This window comes from Phascolarctos cinereus, unplaced genomic scaffold (genome assembly GCF_003287225.1).
Source record: "Phascolarctos cinereus isolate Bilbo 61053 unplaced genomic scaffold, phaCin_HiC Scaffold_9;HRSCAF=440, whole genome shotgun sequence".
NCBI classification, from domain to species: Eukaryota; Metazoa; Chordata; class Mammalia; order Diprotodontia; family Phascolarctidae; genus Phascolarctos; species Phascolarctos cinereus.
Window position 1 is genome coordinate 105,168,458 of NW_027556402.1, and position 20,966 is coordinate 105,189,423.

The 20,966-nt window shown below is 41.9% G+C and overlaps 1 protein-coding gene and 2 long non-coding RNA genes across 4 annotated transcripts in view; 1 reads left to right on the forward strand and 2 right to left on the reverse strand.

Annotated features, from left to right (window-relative positions):
* LOC110213616 (uncharacterized) overlaps positions 1–8,257 on the reverse strand; it is a 90,077-nt gene extending 81,820 nt beyond the window's left edge. The window contains exon 1 of the long non-coding RNA XR_002326054.2: positions 7,043–8,257. This is a non-coding gene — a long non-coding RNA (uncharacterized LOC110213616). The remainder of the gene's footprint in view (positions 1–7,042) is intronic.
* The window catches only part of GATB (glutamyl-tRNA amidotransferase subunit B), a 110,970-nt gene continuing 98,216 nt past the window's right edge, over positions 8,213–20,966 (forward strand). For both annotated transcript variants that reach the window (XM_020994123.2, XM_020994124.2), the window contains exons 1-2: positions 8,213–8,392; positions 12,306–12,456. In XM_020994123.2, the coding sequence (XP_020849782.1) occupies positions 8,244–8,392; positions 12,306–12,456 (300 nt within the window). In that variant the 5' untranslated portion in view covers positions 8,213–8,243. The remainder of the gene's footprint in view (positions 8,393–12,305; positions 12,457–20,966) is intronic.
* LOC110213714 (uncharacterized) lies at positions 12,876–14,329 on the reverse strand. The gene is made up of 2 exons (XR_002326092.2): positions 13,955–14,329; positions 12,876–13,239 (listed from the first exon to the last, which is right to left on the reverse strand). It is a non-coding gene; the product is annotated as an uncharacterized LOC110213714 (long non-coding RNA).

Below are 20,966 nucleotides of genomic sequence, written 5' to 3' on the forward strand. Positions count from 1 at the left end.
TTTCCGGAGGTGTCCAGAAATGACCAAATGTCTTTCCAGGGTATATAATTTAGATAACTAAATTCTTAACAAGAAGTTGCTTTTTGATATGGACATGCTACTTAACTATGTTCTCTGCATGCTTTACAATGAAACTAGCATGGAACCATGGCCTACCAAGGCCTACGCAAAAGAATGCCCCACATAAAAAGGGTGTTAAATAAACATCTGTGGGATTAGATCAAAAGTTCCACATTGATAATTAAGACACAGATTATGAATCAGAAACCATTCAATATGAAAACTCATGATAGTCATTTCAAAAGCTCCAATATCTTTGAAATACATTGAGTCTTCCATTACCTAAATAGCAAGTTTGGGGGGCACTGACAGGACTGTATGTCATTTATCATATGTTCCCCTTGCTGTCCTCCCTTATGTAGTTACTAAGTCATTTGAGAATACTTCTGCTTTTTCCATTACATTTGTTCCTCTACCTCTTACGGAATTATCCTCTTGCTGAGCAAAAACATTATTATTTTAGATAGTTTCTAAGACAGAAAGAAGGGGAAGAACTTATTAAAGGAACACTATCAAAAGTAGTAAGCATTCAAAACTTATATGTTACCATGTTAATCCAAATTCCTTTCTACAGCTGAAATCACTGAACCAATCAAAACAAAGATATGGTGAGTAGCTCTCATGTGCCCAGCACTGGTTGGAGCTATGGGGATGACAAAAATACTGTATAATCCATGGCCCTCATGAAGTTTATAACTTAGCTGGAATTCAAAGATAGATAGATGGATAGATAGATAGACAGACAGACAGACAGATAGATAGATAGATACAGATATACACATACACACACACACACACACACACACACATATATATACAAATATACATACATATAAAAATCTGGACATCACAAAAGGCTGTTGTTGGTTGTTGTTGTCATTGTGTTTGTGTTTCCTTCTTGAAGAGGAACATGACATCAGGAAGGTGATGTCATGACTTGCAAGTAAATTGGCTTGAAGTGAGGCAGGGCTGTGCAAAGTCACCAACCTCACTCTTTCCTCCAAAGCCTCTGGGTCCAATGGCAAGATATAGATCAGGACAACTGTGGATACACAGACAAACACAAAAACCAAAGCCAGTTCTTGTCCTCAAGGAGCTTACGTTCTGCTGGATACACTATTTATAAGTATGCAAGTGTGAAGAAATATATATATATAACACGTATACAAATATAAGAGCATCTGAGAAGAAAGAGTTCATGAAAGATGTGAGAGAAGAGGGATAACTTCTCATATGAGGTAACACCTGAACTGAGTCTTGAAGGAAATTAGTGGTTCTAAGAGGCAGAGGGGAAAAGCAGATGTCTTAAAGACACAGGGGACTGTAGGTGCAAAGACTTGGAGCCAAAGATGGAATGTTGAGATTGGGAATGAGCTAATCGTCCAATATGACTAGAATAAAGAGTGTACGAAGGGGAATGGTGTGAAGAAAGAAGACCAATAAGACAAAACCACAATAAGCCCTAACTGGACTTCCGTGTTATAACTGAATGGTAGAGTGTGTAGTACAGACAATAAATAATGCAGAATTCTACAGAAGAAGTCTCACAGAAAAGTTGTAACTAGAGCCAGCCCCTGAAGGATGTGTAGGACTTAGCTAAGTGGAAGGAAGGGAGGGGTGCCCATTATGACCAAAGGCATGAAGGTGTGTATGTGGGAAAGCTGAGGAGATTAATTTTATTGCATAGAGGAGTTTGTTTGGAGGCAGAGTGGAAGATAAGACTAGCTGGGCAGGCTGGGACCAGATTCTGGAGGACTTAGCCAGCTAGGCAGAGATCTGATATGTTTGGAAATCAGGAGACATCAAAGGCTTCTACCCAGAGGACTGATATGATAAAAGGAATCCTTACATAACTCTTGTGGCAGAGATCTTCAAAACATGAAAGGCCTTGGGTATACTTTGGGGGATGTTTTCACTTCTTGGGCTGTAAGGTCTCACTGAGAAAATCTGCAAACATCGCAATCTAACACCACCCAGTGTATTAACACCAAATTCCCTTGTAAGTTCACAATTCACAAGATTAAAGATCTAAGATTTAGAGCTGGATGGGACCTCAAGAGATTATTTGGTCCAGGAGTTCTTAACCTGGGGTCCATGAACTCGTTTTTAAAAATATTTTGATAACTGCATTTCAATATAATTGATTTCCTTTATAATCCTATTTATTTTATTCATTAAAAAAAAGTATTCTGAGGTGTCCATTGGCTTCACCAGACTGCCAAAAAGGTCCATGACACACAAAAACCTTTAATTTCATTTTAACCCTATTTTGTCTTATTTTTTAATCTGAGACTGGGTCTCTCTATGCTGCCCAGGCTGGAACTGCAGCAGCCACTCATCATCCCTTTCCCATTGTTGACTTTGGCCTTCCCCATTTCCGGCCTTGGCTGATGCACCCCTCCTTAGGTATCCTGGCGCCCCACAACTCCTCTTTTCTCAGGGTTCACCATATTGGTGCCAGACTTTGTGTAGCCACTCCATTGACATTAGCCCTATTACAGCTCAGGAACTTTCAAGCTCAAACATGCTACCAGCCTCAGACTTGCATCCCACCCACCCTACCCCCATTTTAAAGATAAGGAATCTGGGGACAAGAGAATTTAAATGACTCATCTAAGGTCACTAAGGTAGAAAGAGGCAAAACCAGGACATCTGACTCCAAGTTAAGTATTCTATTGCTCACCTCCAACAAGGAATTCGCTCTTAAAAATCTGTGTAAATGTCTAGTCCTTACTATCCTCCAAACACAGGTTCTCTCCCCTGTAGTTGCCCCACAGCTCATTTGGGATGCTGCCCTAAGTAGCGCGTGGCTGTCTACAACCCACCGCCGGTGGAGTGGGCACTGCCCCGGGAGATATTCCAGGTGTTGACCTATATCTGCAGTTCCACATTGCTCCCACCAGGTGTCACCGGGCATTGTTCTCTCCCTCTTGATGTCATGAATCCTTTTGCAGCTATCCTTCCTCCTGGTAGGTGAGTATTCAGGTGAGTCACCTGGCATCCTCCCTGGAACAGTCCTCCTGGCGAGCCACATTCACCTTGTCTAATGGGAGACACAGTTTCCCCTGAGGTTCAAAAGCTGCCTCTAACTACATATAATCTTGCCCCAAGAGCAGGTCATCATTGTTCTCATTCTCCAAGGTAATATGGTCACCTGCTTCATGGTTAGACAAGACGATAAATCTTGTTATCCTTCCCCTCTTAGGAGGGAAATGCTTCCCAGCTCATCAGGAACCTAAAAGTATTCCAAATGCTCCCCAATCTGTTCTCTTAAACAACTAGGTAGAGTTATTTATATCGTGTAAGCCTGTCACCACTTCCTAATAATTGCACACCCTGCCTAAGGTAGAAGGAAGCTGTGCTCCTTCCAGTCCTCAGTCCTGAATGCCCTCAGACAGGTATTGCTCCATCTGGGGGAAGAAGGAAGGGGAATCTCCCAGCATTGCATTTACTAGGCTTAATACTTCCAAAGATCAAGAGAAGCAACCTGACATGTTACAAAGAGTTCTGGACTTGGAGTCAGGCAAGATCTCAGTTCTAATCCTGACTCAGACACTGACTGTGTGACCACGGGCAAGTTATTTAATTACTCTGAGTACTCAGTTTACTCATCTCTAAAACAGAAACAACGACAGTCTAACTAAACCATAGGCTTATGAAGAAAGTATACTGTAATACTTAAAATGCTACACAAATGTAAGGTAGTTATCATTGTTTCCATGGATTTAAACGGCAGAAAATAAGGTGGCTTATTTACTTATGTGTGTATGCATATATATAATATTATATAATAAAGTTATTAAAGTGCACATACCCTTTGGCCCAACAATAACATCATGAGGATTAGGCTCCAAAGAGGAAAATAGCCTATAGTACAAAAATGTTTATAGCAGCCTTTTTTGTAGTAGCAAAGAACTGGACACCAAGTGTTGGGGGGGGTACCCCTCAACTGGGAAATGATATGTCACTGTAATGGAATATTATTGTGCTGTAGGAAATGATGAAGAAGATTTCAGAGAAACCCAGGAAAACTTAAATGAACTAATACAGAATGAAGGGAGCAGAACCAGGAGAATAAATCCATCACGTTGTCCTCTCCTCCTGCCATGCTGTTCCCCACCCCCTCAACTCTTCGTACATAAACAAATTTTCCTTAGAGCTTAGATTATAGCTCACATTTATAGCTTCTCCAAAAGGGTAGGTTAAAAGGTACTCAATGTACAATATGAATCAAATAGAAGAGAGTAATTTATTCCCTATTATGCACAAAAGGAATGCTAAACAAAAGAACTGCCATCAGCACACATTTGACAAAAATAAACAAAACGGGACTCACTCAGCAACTTAACCTAAGAATACACTGTTAGAATACACTGAGAGACTGGTAACTTAAAGCATCAGGACAGAAAGCAGTTTGCAGTACTGCTGACACCATTTTACAATTCAGTTCAACATGGTCTAAACAACTCCTGGTCCAAGTCTGCTGGTAAAAAGGTCCAGCCTCTTCTTGTTCGTAGACATCCTCTCCAGTGAAGCAACTCCCCTAAACACAAGTCAGTTTTACTCAATGGACCCAGGATTTCTGGTCCTCTCAAATTCAGAAAGTCACCTCCAAATCTGGACACATACATCTCAGGAGAGATAGTCATTCACCTGAGATCAGGAAAGAAAGAACATAAAAGAAGAAAAAGCCGACAGGGATGCAGGCACAAGCTTGTCTAGTCGATTCCCTTTGCACTGGCTACCACATGGGCATGGTTGTCACGATGCCATGATGCTGGCATCCCCTCCCCTCACTAGAAGTCTTAGAGAGAAGTGATGATAGCTAGGGTGCTGAAGGAAGAGAAAGCAGCCAACAAACCAGCACTTCTTTTAACTGCTGCAGTTCAGGACTGTTTCCTCCTCCTCCCCAAAGTTACAAGGCATAAAGTACACTTAAGATCAAACCTTCCCTCAGCTACTTACTAAACTGTGTATCACTTAATCTCTTCCAAGCTCAGTTTTCCTATTTACAAAATGAAGGAGTTAGCCATGATGGTCTCTAAAGCCCCTCCCAGCCCTAAATCTATGATTCTATGACCCCTCCAGAAAGGGGTTCTTAATCTTTTTGGTTTCCTGGACCCTTTGGCCCTCTGGTGATGGACTAGGGACCCCTTTTCATGTGTTCATAATCATGTTTCTAAGAGTATAAAATAAAACACATTGGATTACCTGGGAAACCAATTACATTGCAATACATTTGCCATCAACTGTGAAAGACTTAGTTACTCTGATCAAGACAATGATCCAAGACAATTCCAAAGGACCCATGATGAAAAATGGTATCCACCTCCAAAAAGAACTGATGAACTCTGAGTGCAGATTCACTTCCTTATTTATTTGTTTGTGCATGTGTTTTCTTCCACAACATGGCTAATATGGAAATATGTTTTGCATGACTTCACATGTATCATATTGCTTGCCTTCTCAAGAGATAGGGGAAGGGCCAGAGGGAAGGAGAGAATCTGGAACTCAAAATTTTTAAAAATGAAGCTTAAAAAATTTTTAAATATCATTGGGAAATATTTAACAAAGTAAATAACACATTTAAAATACATTTGTCAAAATATATATTTAAAAAACAAGTTCACAGATCCCAGGGTAAGTCCCAGGTTTACGGTTTAACCTGTCATACTAAAATGCCAGATAACCCTAGTTCTTCATCACCTATTTAAATAAATGTTGACTAGATTAGTTTTGATTGTAAAACCTATCCCAGCCTCACCACGCTCCCCATCACTGCGGCCATTCCAGAAAAACATGCATCCAGCTCCACTTCGGTAAGCTACCCTTCATTTGCCAGCCTTGTTTTGCTCAGGGCTCCTATTTGAATGCAATACCTGCTGAGTTCTCTCTCAAGGAGAGCTGTTTCTCTTTCAGGTCTACTGCATTTCTTGTTATCCATAAGAGTGAGCACATTCCATGTTCTGATGATGAGTGTGTTCTGATGGTGAGTGAAATCATCTTCTCAAAAGTTTTTGTATATTTTTTTTGTGTTTCGACCAAAGTGGGGACCCCACCTGCCATGGTAAAAAAGACCAGGTTTGGTTGAAACAGATCATTTTTAGGGCACCTTTTGTAGTCCCTTCCTCCTGCCAGTAGGTGAGTGGTGTGGTCCTTAAAAAAACACTGCTCAGACACCTAGGAGACTGCCAAATCTCACTGCTGCTTTAGTCTAGTGAGAAGATGACCAACCCTAAGGCCTGGGTCGCCTACATGCAGGGTTGTGACTACAACTCCCAGTGTATCCACACCTGCTGCTTCATCACTTGCCTGTCACCACAGGACTTTGAGGTAGGCAAAAATGGTAAAATGGTATGGGTGATATCTTTTGTCCTAGGCATAAACTGGATTTAAATGAGGTAGAGTTATGTGAAGTCATTGGCCTCACTCTCTCTTCCAGAGTCATAAAAGTCTACTGGCAAGACAAAAATCAAGACAACTGGTGATGGTCTGGGATATAGTGGATGACCCTGACATCTTTGATGTCTAAGTGCTCCGAAGCACCTTTTTCAGCCACCTTCATGGAAGTTGGAACAAATTGTTCTCATCTACCCATTCCACTGGGGGGAAAGTCTTCAAATGCTTGGTACAGACATCCACCTAACTCACCAACAGGGTTTGAGACCCTCTCAACCTGATTTAGCCTGTCTGCTGAAACCGTTCACCAGGGTATGGCCACTGTGCATACTATAGCTTGGAGCCACAGGTGGTTGGGGGGATCAGGTGGACACCAAAGGTGGAAAGCAGTTCTCAAAAGGGCTCAGCAGCCCTAATTTTCCCTGGACATGCCTACATTCTGCTGCTTGTGATAATTTTGGCCTAACAACTAACACGAAGAAAACAGAGGTTCTCCACCAGCCAGCACCACACCGTCCACACATGGAACTGACTGGTTATGGCAAATGGAGAAATGTTGAATGCTGTGGACAAGTTTACTTACCTTGATAGTATACTTTCCAGGGGTATATACATGGATGATGAAGTTGATGCACACATTGCCAAAGCCAGCTCAGTGTCTGGGAGGCTCGGAAGGAAATATGAAAGAGGAGAGGTATTCGACTGCCTACCAACTGAAGGTCTACAGAGTCGTTTTGCTGACCTCATTACTGTATGCCTATGAAACCTGGACAGTATACCAGTGCCATGCCAGGAAACTGAATTGCTTCCTTTTGAATTGTCTTAGAAAGATTCTGAAGATCACCTGGCAAGACACACAGAGGTCCTTTCTCAAGCTGAACTGCCAGGCATTCAAACTCCATTGCAGACAGGTCAACTCTGATGGGCTGGCCACATGGTTTGAATGCCAAATATATACTTGCCTAAAAAGCCATTTTATGGAGAACTCACACAAGGCAAGCACTCACTGGAAGAGCTGAAGAAGCTATACAAGAACAGTCCCAGGGGCTCTCTGAAGAACTTTGGAATCAATCGTGAGACTTGGGAGACACTGGCACAGAACCACCCAGCATGTCATGCCCATATCAAAGAAAGCAGAATTGCAGTAGCTTAAACAACAGTGAGACAGCCGAATTTAGAGACATCTCCATTCCAAATGTTCGTATCGATTATTTGTGCTTGACCATTGGTAGAAGAGCCTTCCAAGCTCTTACTGGTCTGATCAGCCAGTAACTTGACCCCAACACAGTGACGTCATTTTGGTCCTCTTGGAGAAGGAAGGACAACAACAACAACAAAAATAAAAAGTGCTGTCACACACGTCCTTGTAGTCCACAGAAATTTCCAGGGGGCACGGTCCTGAGTTTGCTCATACAGACCAATTCAACCTCCAGTACACTTTTGCCTTTTAGTACAGCGGCTGGTACAAAGGAGGCCCTGGGTCAACTGGAACAGAAGTGAATTGAACTAAGTTGGGTTAAAGTTTGTATAGCGACTTTCATTGGCTAAATCGGCAGGTCTTCCCCAGGACAGGCACCTCCACTTCGGCTCCTCCCTTCTCCCACCTCCTTCCTCCGCCTCCGTCCACGTTCGGTTCCCCCTCCACCCCGCAATGCCCGACGGGAACGGTAGTTTTCCCTCTGGAGCCTCCGCCGCCTGCCTCCACACTTCCGGAACTACGCTTCCCAGGGAGCCCCGCGGCTTCTCGCCAGAAAGCGGTCACCTGACTCAGGCTCGGAGGCGCGATGGCGGCGCCCATACTGCGATGCGCCCGTCCTGGACGGTGTTGGTCCTTGGACTACCGGCCCCGCCGCTCGAGAGCGCTTTTCGCCGAGCCCGTGCCGGGCCGGGTGAGAGGGCAGAGCTCCGCAGCGGCACAGGAGCCGAGGCCGGGGTACAAAAGCCGCGCTCCCCGGACGCTAGGGCCGGGGGAGGAGGAAAGGGCTGCCCGGGGGGGAGGGGGGTACCGCCGCGTTCTTCCACCCCCGAAGTACCCTGTCCCGAGGCCCCTAGCCGGCCTCGGGAGACGGTGCGGCTTTGGAAGCGGGAATCCCCAACGGGTTCTAGAAGCTCATGTTCTGGAGACGAGTCCAGAGTGGGGTGGGCGCGGGAATGGGAAGGAGGCGGGGTCAGTTTTACATCTCTTAACCCTGTAGCAGCCAACTGAGAAAAGGTGGCGGCGATCCAAGTGGGGGAAACACTGGATCGGGAGCCCCAGGGATCCCAAAATCTAGAGCTGGAAGGGAACTTGCAGGGTAACTAGGCTCCTTTTACGGATGGGGAAACTGAGGACCTAAGAACACTGGTGACTTTGTCCAGGGGCATGGTAGGTGTAAGCGACATAGCCGAGAGACCTGAGCTCGTAGATTTATGTTTGGATCTGGAAGAAAGCTTAGAAATAAATCTAACTCAACCATTTCCAGAGATGTTACCAGAGAGATACAGTGAAAAGAATGCTGAGTCTGCAGACTAGGTTCTAATCCTGTCTCTACCTCAGTTTGCTCATCTGTCAGGTAAGGGAGTTGTTCAGACTAGTCAGTCCACAAGCATTTGTTAATTCACCTACTGTGTGCCAGGCACTGTGCTAGGCTCTAAGTATGCAAGGGTTACTGGCATCTCTAAATGTAGGAGTTTAGCTGAAGTGACTTACCATCAGACTTGAACAGTTAACAAGCAGAGCTAGGATTTAAAACCAGGTCCTTTGATTCCAAACCCAGTATTCTTTCTGCTACACCATGGTACATCTTTCAAAATCAGATAATTGACTGTTTGTACACCTATTATGTGCCAGTCACTATATTGGTGCTGTATAGAAGTTAAAAAGTAGTGTAAAACTTAGTCTCTGACTTCAAGCAGCTTACAGACTTTGGGAAGACTAAGATTTAATAATAATTGAATAATTATGTCATTAGGTTATTTTTATACACACACACACAGAGACACACACATATTAGTGACCACCTGAATTATTCTGAAAATTATTCCATAGGAGTTAAGAGCAGAGAAGCATTTGGACGCAGTTAATGAAGGTTTTATGGAAGAGGCTGGATTATCGTTGCACTTAGTATCTTGGTGATTATGCGCAAGTTATTTTATCCCCTCTGAGCAGTAGTTTCCTGATCTATAAAATGAGATTAGACTAGACCAGAGATTCCCAACCTGTGGGCCTCAGGCCAGGGTTCAAGAAATCTATAAATGAATCCCAAGATAAGTAAAGAAACCTAATGTAAACTGAGTAATGTCCCAAATACAAATATCATTATGTTTTTCAGATTTACATAGATGCTATTATGATTAATAAACCAGATACATTTAAATTCATATTAGTTTTTTTTTTTATCATGTATATTCTTAGTAGATATCAATAGTACAACTGCCTTCCTATGTGGGGCTCTGAATTTTTTCTTATATTAAAAAGTGGGGGAAGGAAACGCAGACATGGGGGGAAAAAATTAAGAACTTCTATATTAGATCATAGAATCAAAGATTCATAACTGGAAGTGACCTGGGAGGTAGGTCCTCTGTTCCAGTTTTTTCGGATAATGTGACTGAGGCCCAGACAGATTAAGTGTCTTACCTAAAGTGATCCAGGTAGTAAGTGGCAAAGCCAGAAGTAGAGCCCCCTGACTTCAAACCCAACATCCATTCTATTGTACCATATTAGACCCCTAAAGGTCTCTTCTGGCTGTGTTTCCTATGACCATTTGAGGTCTCACTGAAAAGATAGTTTTGACTACAAATTTTGAGCACGAACTTCTTGTGAAAGGGGACTTTTGTATTCCTGGTACTAGAGCACAGTGCCTTGTACAAGATTTTGGAGACCAGACCTGTGATTTCATTGATAGAGGGAACTCCCAGTGGGGAAAATCCCTTTACCAGTGCAGATTTATACCTGCTCTGCAACTTACAGCCTTAAAGGGTTGCCGAGGAACTGAAAGATTACTTTATTTACTACTAGCTCATTGAAGACAGGGACTATTTCTTGTTTCATCTTTATATCCCTATGGTTCAGTAAAACAATAAGCCATAATAAGAGTTTGTTGAACTGAATTCATTATCTTATTTGTCCCTTTGGGGTAACAAGACCTGAATTTGAGTCTCTCCTGCTCTTTACTAGAGCTGTAACCTTGATTAAATAATTTAATCTCGCTGGACCTCAGTTTCCACTTCTGCAAAGTAGACATTAAAATAACTTCTTTGCCTCCTTCATCAAGTTGTTTTGAGGATCAAATAACAGATGCATGTAGATGCGTTGTGAACTATTAAGGTTGTTAAATTTCCACCTGAGCTTCCCAAATGGAGGAACTGAATCATCATGTTCTGGGAAGATAGAATTAGACACAGACTTTCAGTTTCTGTTCTTTTCTTAAATGATGGTAACTCATTGGAAGTGAAAAGTACATTTGCTTTTCTCAGGGGTGATGAAATTGTTCAAAAGACAAGGAGGATGTTACAGCGAACATGGAAATTTCTGACCAGTCAACTGTAATTTCTCATACCTATTGGCTGTGTAGCTCAATCTAAAAATAGTTTTAAAAATTTAGACTTGTAGAATCATGAGATTTAGAACTGAAAGGGACCTTACAGATCTTCTAGTTCAACTCTCTCGTTGTGTAGATAATCAGACTGGCCGAAGAAATGAAGTGACTTACCCAGAATCCCACTGGTACATATAAATTAATTGTATACAAAGATCTAGATAATTCACTAAGATACATTAGGAAAAAAAAAAACTAGAAAGGCCCTGCCAGCACTGAGAGATTTTGTAAGATGACACACTGGAACTTTTCCAGTATGCCTCTGATTCTGAGGTGATGAATATTGGATGAGAGATAAAAGTGCCCCAGATAAGGGAGGTTGTTAGGATGTTTAAATTTTAATACCAATGAGATTTGAAAAGATAATCCTGAGAGCATCTAATTAGATTTCAGCAAAGGAAAATATTTCAATAGAAAATGGTACATCATATTCTATGTGTCAGAGCAGCCAGCCTGGCATAATGGAGACTGGTCTTAGAGTTAAGAAGATTAGATCCCGTCTCTGCCGTTTACCAGCTGTGACCCTGAGCAATCATGTAACCTCTGTGCACTTCAGATAACTCACTAGGACTTATCTACTAGGATGAACCGTGAGCAGAGAGAGTTCCCTCAAAGAGAGCTTCCCTCACCGATGAAATCATCAATTACTCCTATCTTCTATAGGGATCTTGATTTCAGAGTAAATTGTTATGCATTCCATTCCATTTCGCAGTTATGTTTATAAGACTTATAAAGGTGAATCTGTAAAATGATCAAGAATTACCTTTCTTTTTTATGAGATCCGGCACAATTTTTCATTGTTCCTGTATTACTGGGGTCCTGATGGTTATGTTAGTTCTAAATGTCGTTCCCGAGGTCCACATTCCTCAGTTTACAAATGATTGGTTGACAGGGTACGGTTAATTTAGAAAATGCTTCTTTCTTCCTGGCTGAAGAGTCAGCCAAGCAGTTGACATCTAGAATCCATTTCTGAATTGCGTTAGGATGCCAAATTGTTCTTTTCCCCTATCACCTTCGTGTTTGTACAGTGGGCCTTTCCCTAATGATAAGTAATAAAGTAATTTTATTCCCCCAGTTCTGTGGCAAGATTTTCATTATAGATTAATTTTGATTTAGTCACCAGTAAAATAGAATACAGTTTTATATGCAAGGATATAAAATTTTACTAAGTTAAAATACAAGTAGGAAATTAATGTTCTGGTGGTCTCAGATGTTTCTGCATAGTGAGGAATCTACCTATTACTATTTGTTTGTTTGCTTTTTCTTTAGTGCACATGAGTGGGCAGCTGTGGTGGGCCTGGAAATTCATGCCCAGATCTCTTCCAATTCAAAACTTTTCTCCGGATCTCAAGTTACCTTTTTAGCACCCCCTAATTCATTGGTTTCTTTTTTTGATGCTTCGCTCCCTGGAACATTGCCAGTAAGTAATTTATTTTATCCTAATGGCCATGAACAAAATTGTAAATGTTTGAATCTATTATTCTAAGCATTTAAGACTTTCCTTATATTTGGAATGAAGAGTCAGTAATCATTCTAGTTATTTAAAATTGAGATGATGCCAATTATAAAAAGAAAGCCAGTTCTCAGTTCTGGCATTTGTAGTCACTCAAAATTATTTATTAGCTTTGAGTCTGAAGAAAACTCATGGTATCCCATGACTTAGAGCTGGAAGTTTATGTAGTCCAAATCTTTTATTTCACAGCTGAAGAAACTAAAGTGTAGAGAACTAAAGTGACCTGTCCAAGGACATGTAGTTAGTTAAGGATTGTTAACCAAACTGAACCGGCCTCTAACCTGTGGATGAGCAGAGCCGAATGGAGCAGACTAGAGACAGGAGAGTCAGGAATCAAACAGAAGTTTAATTTCAGAGTGAGGGAAATAGCTTGCAGGTGAAGCCCTCTTTCCTAAGAAAGGGGGCTCACGTACTTGTGGTAGGGGTAGGGTTTTTAAGTGTTAAAACCACAAACAGCTTGACCACAACCCAGGCATTCTTGGGTCTTGTGTGAACAGTCTCCAGGTCGTTAGGGTCGTTGAGCTTTGTGATTGTTCAGCAGGGCACAGAACCAGGGTTAGCATGGCCAGGAGTAGAAGCGAAGTACCTGCTTCAGTTCACTTGGTGGTTTACAAGCACAGGGATTATTAGCATGTCAGAGGATCCGATTGATCACTTTGGCTGCAACCTCAACTTCCAAGTCAGGGTTCCCTGGAAAGTAGAGAAGCTCTAACAAATTTAAATAGTATAAGCATTATACATACCAGATCGATTAATATGAAAATTATAGATCTCACTACAACAGGATAGAGACTTGAGGAGAGAAACAACAGTGTTTTGTTTAGCAGCCATCATCCAGTGTATGCTTTTACAGCTGTGCAAGTTGACACAAGCCCAGACCTCAGAGAAATCTGTCTGGGTTACAAAAAAAAAATTCAGACAGAGGATAACTAAATAATAATAAAAGTAAAAAATAGAATCATTGCAATTATTTTATATGTCTTCATAGAATTGCTGCTCCATGACATGACATCCATTATCAGTCTAACATTTGAAACAACCAAGAAAACTATGATAAATGTAAATTTTTCCAAGAGACCAGTCTAAAATATCCAACCACAAAAGTATATCGATGTGTATTTTACTGGTAACAAGCCAAGTTTTAAAGAAAAGAGGGATAAAGTCAGATGATTAGTATCAAGGCAAGTGGTTTGTTTAAATAAATCCAAAACCAACCAGACCCAATGGGTTTTTGGGGCCATCCCTAGAAGTGTATGGAACCCAGGGCAGATCTTGCTGGGTACCACTTGCTATACAACCTAATACCTTCACTTAGGAAAAATATGATTAAAACGGACATTGAGAGTAGCCCTGACACAAGGCAGTAACCTGAGGGTTGTGGATGAAGCAATAAGGAGAATCCTACCTGCTTTTGCCTGGTGGATGATGGAGTAGAAGGGCAGTGAAGTGTAATGTGCAGGCCGAGTGTGTGTCTACCAGCCTCAGCTCTCCTCGCCTGGCTGTCTGCTTCAGTCAGTGCCTAGCTGCTGATAGCTCAAGGTGACACCCCAGGGTCAGCTCTGGAGATTCAGGATGAATGGGAATTGGTGTTCCTGTGTTCTTGACCCATTTCCACACCTCCGCTCCCCCTCCCCCAAACACACACACACACACACACACACACACACACACTAATATTATCTCTCTCTCCTTTAAAACTTGGCTCATTACCATGAAACACTTCTCAGTACAGCCAATCTCTTGGAAGGGAGTGGCAGGGGCAGAGAAAGAGGGGGGAGAGGGGAGGATTATTTTCCCCTCACTTCTCCCATTTTCTAAACAGAAGAACTAGTTCCAGTTTGGGCAGAGATTTGTTTATCCTCCTCTCTCTGAAGTCAGAGCCAAGAATCTTAATGGTTTGAATAGCTCTAAGCTTTTCTCATTCAGTCAGGGCTGATCTGCCTCTTTACCGATAGATGTGGTATGAAAGTGAGCAAGTTTCCACATGTGGGCTGTTAACAGTCATTACAGCATTCTGTCAGAACAAAACAGTTTCAGTGCCATGATGTTTATCATAATAGACTTCTTTTTTCATGCTTGATTTTTGGTGATATTTTGATAACTGTAAGACACCGTCTATCATCTGACCATATGGTCAGCTGTAGAGTGATGCTCCTTTTTGGGACAAGAATGACCCTAAATGGGGCAGCTAGGTGGCGCAGCGGATAGAGCACCGGCCCTGAAGTCAGGAGTACCTGAGTTCAAATCCGGCCTCAGACCAAAACACTTGACACTTACTAGCTGTGTGACCCTAGGCAGGTCACTTAACCTCAATTGCCCAAAAAAAAAAAAAGAAAGAAAGACAAAGTACTGTTCAGTCTCTAAGAACATTCCTTGAACATTATTTAGTGGGCTAGGAACTAGGACTGTAAAAAGATATTTTATTGCCATAGAACTAAAGTGATCACCATGATAGAGTAGAAATAATACCAGATGGGGAGCCAAGAGACTGACAGTAATTAGGCCATGTGACTCATTGTAAGTCATTTAACCATTCATTTTTAAAAAAACCAGCTCTTTTTTTTGTGTCTTTTGTTTTAATATCATTCATTTCTGGAAATCTTGCTTACGTGTGCTGCATGCCCAAACTGAACCCTCAGTTATAACAAAGTAAGCCAGTTAAACCAAAATGTCCAATCTTAGTGACCACACTAGCCATAGCAGTCATTTGTGTAGATCGTTCTTCTGATTCTCCTTATTCCATGCTCTATCAGTTCACACAAATCTTCCCATGTTTCTCTGAAGTTCCTGATTTTCATCCTTTCTTTCCAGCACAGGAAGATTCCATTTCATTCATTCAGTGTGTCTAGCTATTCCCCAATTAATGGACGCCCACTTTACTTTCTTTTTTTTTGCTACTATGAGTTCAACAGACATTCACACTTGAGCCTTATTTTCCTCTTTTTGTGAAGTGATGAGTGGTTGGACTGGAGAGGGTTCTTAACCTGGAATCTGTGAACTTTTTTTAAAAATAGTTTGGTGATTGTACTTCGTGATTACTGGTTATTATTTTTTTTAATTTACTATAACAAATGTTCTAATTTTACTTTTATTTGTGTATTAATGTCACATTTACTCTCATGCCATAAGTTTTTGTTTTTTTAATTTCTTTTGGGATATCTTTTGCTTTTGAGCAACCTTCTCTTCTGGCTTAGCAACAGTTTTCTTCTTTTCAGTAAGTACCATCTTAACATGGCAAGGGGAACTCATGGGTGGGTTGATTTGGCCATGGGCCCTATAAGTATGCCTCCATGTTTTGAGAGTCTCATTAACCTAAATAAGCTCAATGATAAGAGAATCCTTAAGTTCTGCATTACTCTGCATTTTTGATTATATGCATTAAGAATTCAGCAATATTTTTGGACCAGTGACTATATATAGCCCTGGTGCTTGCCATGGGCTCGCCTGCCATCTCTACCAGATATTTGGTGTCTTTTGGGGTATGCCTGTCCTTAATAGCTAGAAATTTTCACAGGTGTCCTTAAGGTGGACTTAGAGATTTGAACCCCTTGACTGGATCAAATGAGTACCTTACTATTTTAAATGATTACATAAGATGGCTCAAAGAAAGCGGAAGACCATTGGATTCTTAAAAACATACTTAGAATGGGTCCATAGATTTCAACTACCAAAGGTGTTCATGATGCAAAAAGTGGTTGGGGCAGCTAGGTGGCACAGTGGATAGAGCACCGGCCCTGGATTCAGGAGGACCTGAGTTCAAATCCGGCCTCAGACACATAACACTTACTAGCTGTGTGACCCTGGGCAAGTCACTTAACCACATTGCCTAGCTTAAAAAAAAATGGTTAGGAACTCTTCAACTAGATGGTCTCAAAGGTATCTTACGGCTTTAAACTCCTGATTGTAATTTATCTCAGAGAATTAGTATAACTATTTTAAGTCATAGGAGTTAAGAAAAGGAATGAGGTAGGCTGAGTGGAAATGTTTGAGGCATAAATGAAAGGGCCCCCTCCCTTCAAAGCCCTCCTCCTTTGCATTTTCTTTTCTGTGGCCTAACATCCTGAAACTTATCCTTGCATTCTCCAAGGAGATATTCTCTCTTTCTCTAGGTTAAAATGATCAATGTGTGTGAATATTGAAAAGATGTTAGGGGTGATAGTGAACCGCGAGCTGAACAAGAAAGTCATCATCCTACAACTTTAGGCTTTGCAAGGGACCTTAGAGATCATCTGCCTTTTACAGGTGACGAATTTACGTCTGATTCACTTGTTGTATTGTATTAGGAGCTTTGTATTAGGAAAGTTAGAAAATGGTAACCTTAAGGGAGACCCTTGTAGAATACAATATGTGTGGATTTTCACTGGTCCATCCTTGCTCTTCTACCTGCTCCCCCCTTCCCAAAGCCTTGTGACCAACCAAGAGTTTGCATTTTGTCTGTCTCTAAGTGTGTCTTTGTGTGTACCTCTGTTCGTGTAAGTTTTGATTTTCTTATCCTCGTTTTACCCTGAACTTTAGAGTCTTATGGAATCTCATTTTTTTGTCATGAGGCTGGAAATAACCCTCAGCCCATCATCCTACTCCCATAAAGGTCTTGGGCTATATCGGCATTGGGCACCTTGACATTTCTTGGCAGGGATCACAGGGTTGTAGATTTAGAGCCAAAGAAGCCATCCGATCTAAGCCCTTCCTTTTACAGGTGAGTAGACAGAGGCGCAGAATGGTCGCATGGTCTTTGTACAGTTACCTAACTACTAAGTATCAGAGACAGCATTTGGATCCAGGCTTTCCTGACTCAGGGTCCAGCCCTCTCCACCAAGCCAGGCTGCCTCGCTCAGCACATCCACACGGCGACAGCTGTCACAAAAGCACGAGGCCTTTTACTTAATCTAACAGATGATTATCCTGCCGACGGGATCCTAATTAATTAATTTGCCAATAGTCATGCCCTATTTATGAAGATTCACTGAAGATCCCCCTCCCTAACATGCTGTATGTATGTGAGAGGAAAGGGAAGGCAGCCTTTGGTGTGTCCATCATTAAAGACCGAATTCGACTTGTTGCATATTTTGTTTGGCCTGAAAACGTTGTGAGAAAAGGTGAGATTTCAGTGAGGCAATTCTCACACATGCTTGCTTTGTTGTTTGAAATGATTTCTCTCTCCTGGGTGCGAATCCCTGATGCATTGGAAGGGAGAGTGAGCTCTATAGCTGCCTATTGGGAAAGCTCAGATTCAGCACACTGGAAGGCTGCAGTGCTCAATAGATAACTCCTCCAGATAATCAGGCTGCTCCACAGTTAAATTAATTAGAAATTAGTGCCTCTGCTCTTTGTCTTCCTCCTCCAGAAGCTCTTATCTGTGCAGAAAAAAAAATCCCCAGCAACCATCAATTCTGCTTGCTCACAGTGTGGGGAAGAGATTGGTTACCTTTTTTTCTTTCTTTTTTTTTTTTTGCCCTTGCATATAGGAAAGTAGGGTGCCTACCTCCTTACTAACAGCCTTATGGTTCAGGGCTTTGGATCTGTCTTTATCAGGGAAGGCTGGAGTTTGCTTTAGTTGTGCTAGAATGATACTAAAGTTAGTGTTTAGGGTCTTTCTGTAGCATCTCCCCCAGTGCTCAACACATTTTAGACATCTCAGTCGTAATCACAGTACCACCATGGTAGAAATGCATGAAACAGGTGGTATCAAGTACTGTGCCTATTTATAAGCAGTCCACTTATGCCTGGCTTTATGCAGTAAACATGTTCTTGAAAACTTTTATGCAAATAAGACCCATTTCAATCAGGGGTTCTTAATCTTTTGTGTGTCGTGGACCCCCTCAGCATCCTGATGAAGCTTTTGGACCCCTTCTTCAAAGTATTTTTAAGTGCATAATGTAAAATGCATAGAATTACAACGGAAACCTATTATGCTGAAATGCAGTTATTCAGCCATTTCAAAAAAGTCTACAGACACCAGGCTTAGATTCCCTGGTTTAAATGTGCCTGTGGTGTTTATTCTTGAAAGAGATCTTATTGTGGCTCTTTTTGTAAAGCAACCAGTCCTTTCCTAATTTATCTTTTGTAAAAACCTGCATCTTCTTATGTGAAGGTGACATAAAGTAGGACATACTTCTACTGTTCTGTCTGTCATGGATAACCCCAGTGCTAGTGGGTTAATGGGTTTTGTCATGCGGGAGAAATCATCAGGTGAAAATGCTTGCTTATGTATTTATTTAATTCTCAGCATGATCCTAGAAGCTATCTTTAACCCCAAAATAGAGAAGGTAAATCAGATGTTTAAGGAGACATTTGTAGAGAAGATGGATGGATGGATGGATGGATGGATGGATGGATGGATGGATGGATGGATGGATGGATGGATATGCCTTTATCCATGTAGGTATGTCACAGAACCAGACATGTATATGTGGCTTCTCTCTACTTGTTCACGTGCAGATTAGGACTAGCTATTTGGCCAATTTCCATTTAAAATATTTCCTCTTGCAAAGATTTGTTTTGGAAACCTATTCCATAGAACTCATTTGAAAGCATAGTCTACTCTAGGTTTTCCTTTAGCCTCAGTAATCACCCTAATTATGTCCTTCAGAGTCACTTTCTTTAGAATAAGAGGAGACCCCAGTTGTTATCATTTTCTGCCTGGAAGCAGATTCAGGAGATCCTTTATAATGTGCATGTATGTCTATGGTGTGTATATAAAGATAGCTAGGTGGTACAGTGGATAGAGCGCTGGGCCTGGAGTCAGGAACATCTGAGTTCAAATCCCAACTCAGATACTTACTAGCTGTGTGACCCTAGGAAAGTCACTTGACCTCTGTCTGACTCTGTTTCCTCATCTGTAAAATTGGGATAATAATAGCACCTGCCTCCCAAGGCCATTCCAGTGAGATTGTAATCATAAAGTGTTTAGCACAGTGCCTGGCATATAGTAAGCATTATGTAAATGCTAGTTATCATTACACTTTGCAAACCTTAAAGTGCCATATAATTGCTAGTTATTATCATCATTATTATTATTATTATTTCTAAACCTCTCTTGTTAGTGTTTACCTACATCAAATCCTATAAGATATCTTTGACTGAATGTCTCACCACTGGCTTAAATATTCCTATGAAGCATGTACTAGTGGCTTATGTGATCCTCTCACCATCTCCTACGTAAGAGCTATCAGACCCCTCCCTGGACTTCTTCTGACATCCCCAGGTCTCTTAAAGTACTACCTCCTTGGAGCCATTGCCTGGGAGTTGGTCACTGCCTCCCCTGAGCTAAGCTGATGGGTGCCAGACACGGAATGCTAGAATAGCATTTAGAGTCACTTAGGCCTGTTGAGATATCTCCCCTTCAGCATCGCCCCTCATGAGGGGTTCTCTGACCTCTCCTTGAAGCCCTCTGGTGATGGACTCCCTACTGTCTCCTGAGGCTGCCCTTCCCACTTCTGATTGTCAGGAAGTTTTTCTTTTGTGGAGTTGAAGTCAGCCTCTCCCCAACCTGATTTCCCCTTATCTAAGCGTTTAATCATCCCCAATTCTCATCTAGCCTAGGCTCCAAACCTCTCACATGTTACCACTCCCCTCCCAGTGCATGTTGTCTCCCTGTCTGCTAATGAGGCTCTTAGCCCCTCCATCCAAGGTACTGGCAAAGGGATGGAGAGGATGGGCCACCATAATCAGTCTGACTTAGGAGCTCTCGAGGTCCCAGCATTGCAAGGAGAAAACAGACTGACTTCCCCATGTTAGGACCCACTGATATGGTATTCATCACTATCCTTCAGACTAGTGGGAATTAGATTCAGATCATAGTAATATCAGTCATTAGGTGGGAAGCCTCAACCAAGTGACTCAGAATACTTCCAAACTATTTATTATGAAGGGAGAAGCTGCAGGGGGACTTGGAGTCAGGTGATCCCAGAGTCTGACTCAGATCTCTGACAGTTAGGAGGTGTGTGACTCCTCTCTGATGCCCAGATCCTACCTCTGTTAATAGGGATAATAATTGCTGTAGTACCTACCTCTCGGGGCTGTTGCCATGTCTAAATAAGATTGTGGAAGTAAAGTACTTCATAGGCCTTCTCCCCCAGTGCCGTCCTGGCTTTATCTCCCTGCTGTCTTGCCCATAGATGGCTGGGAGTCTAAGACACGGTTTTCTTAGGATTATAGGATCATAGATTTGGAGCCGGATGGGACCTTCAAGACCACTGAGTGCAACCCCTTCTCCACCCATTTTATAGATGAATAGACTGAGGCCCAGTAAGTGTTTGAGGCAGGATTTGAATTCAGGTCTTCCTGACTGTGCACTGTACCCCCTAGCTGCTTATTTCTTGTTAAATTGGAACCTTACAGCCCTCCTTGGAAATGAGAAGTTTCTGACTGGAAAATCAGACAGAAATATCTGAAAACCATCAGAAGCAGCAAGGTTC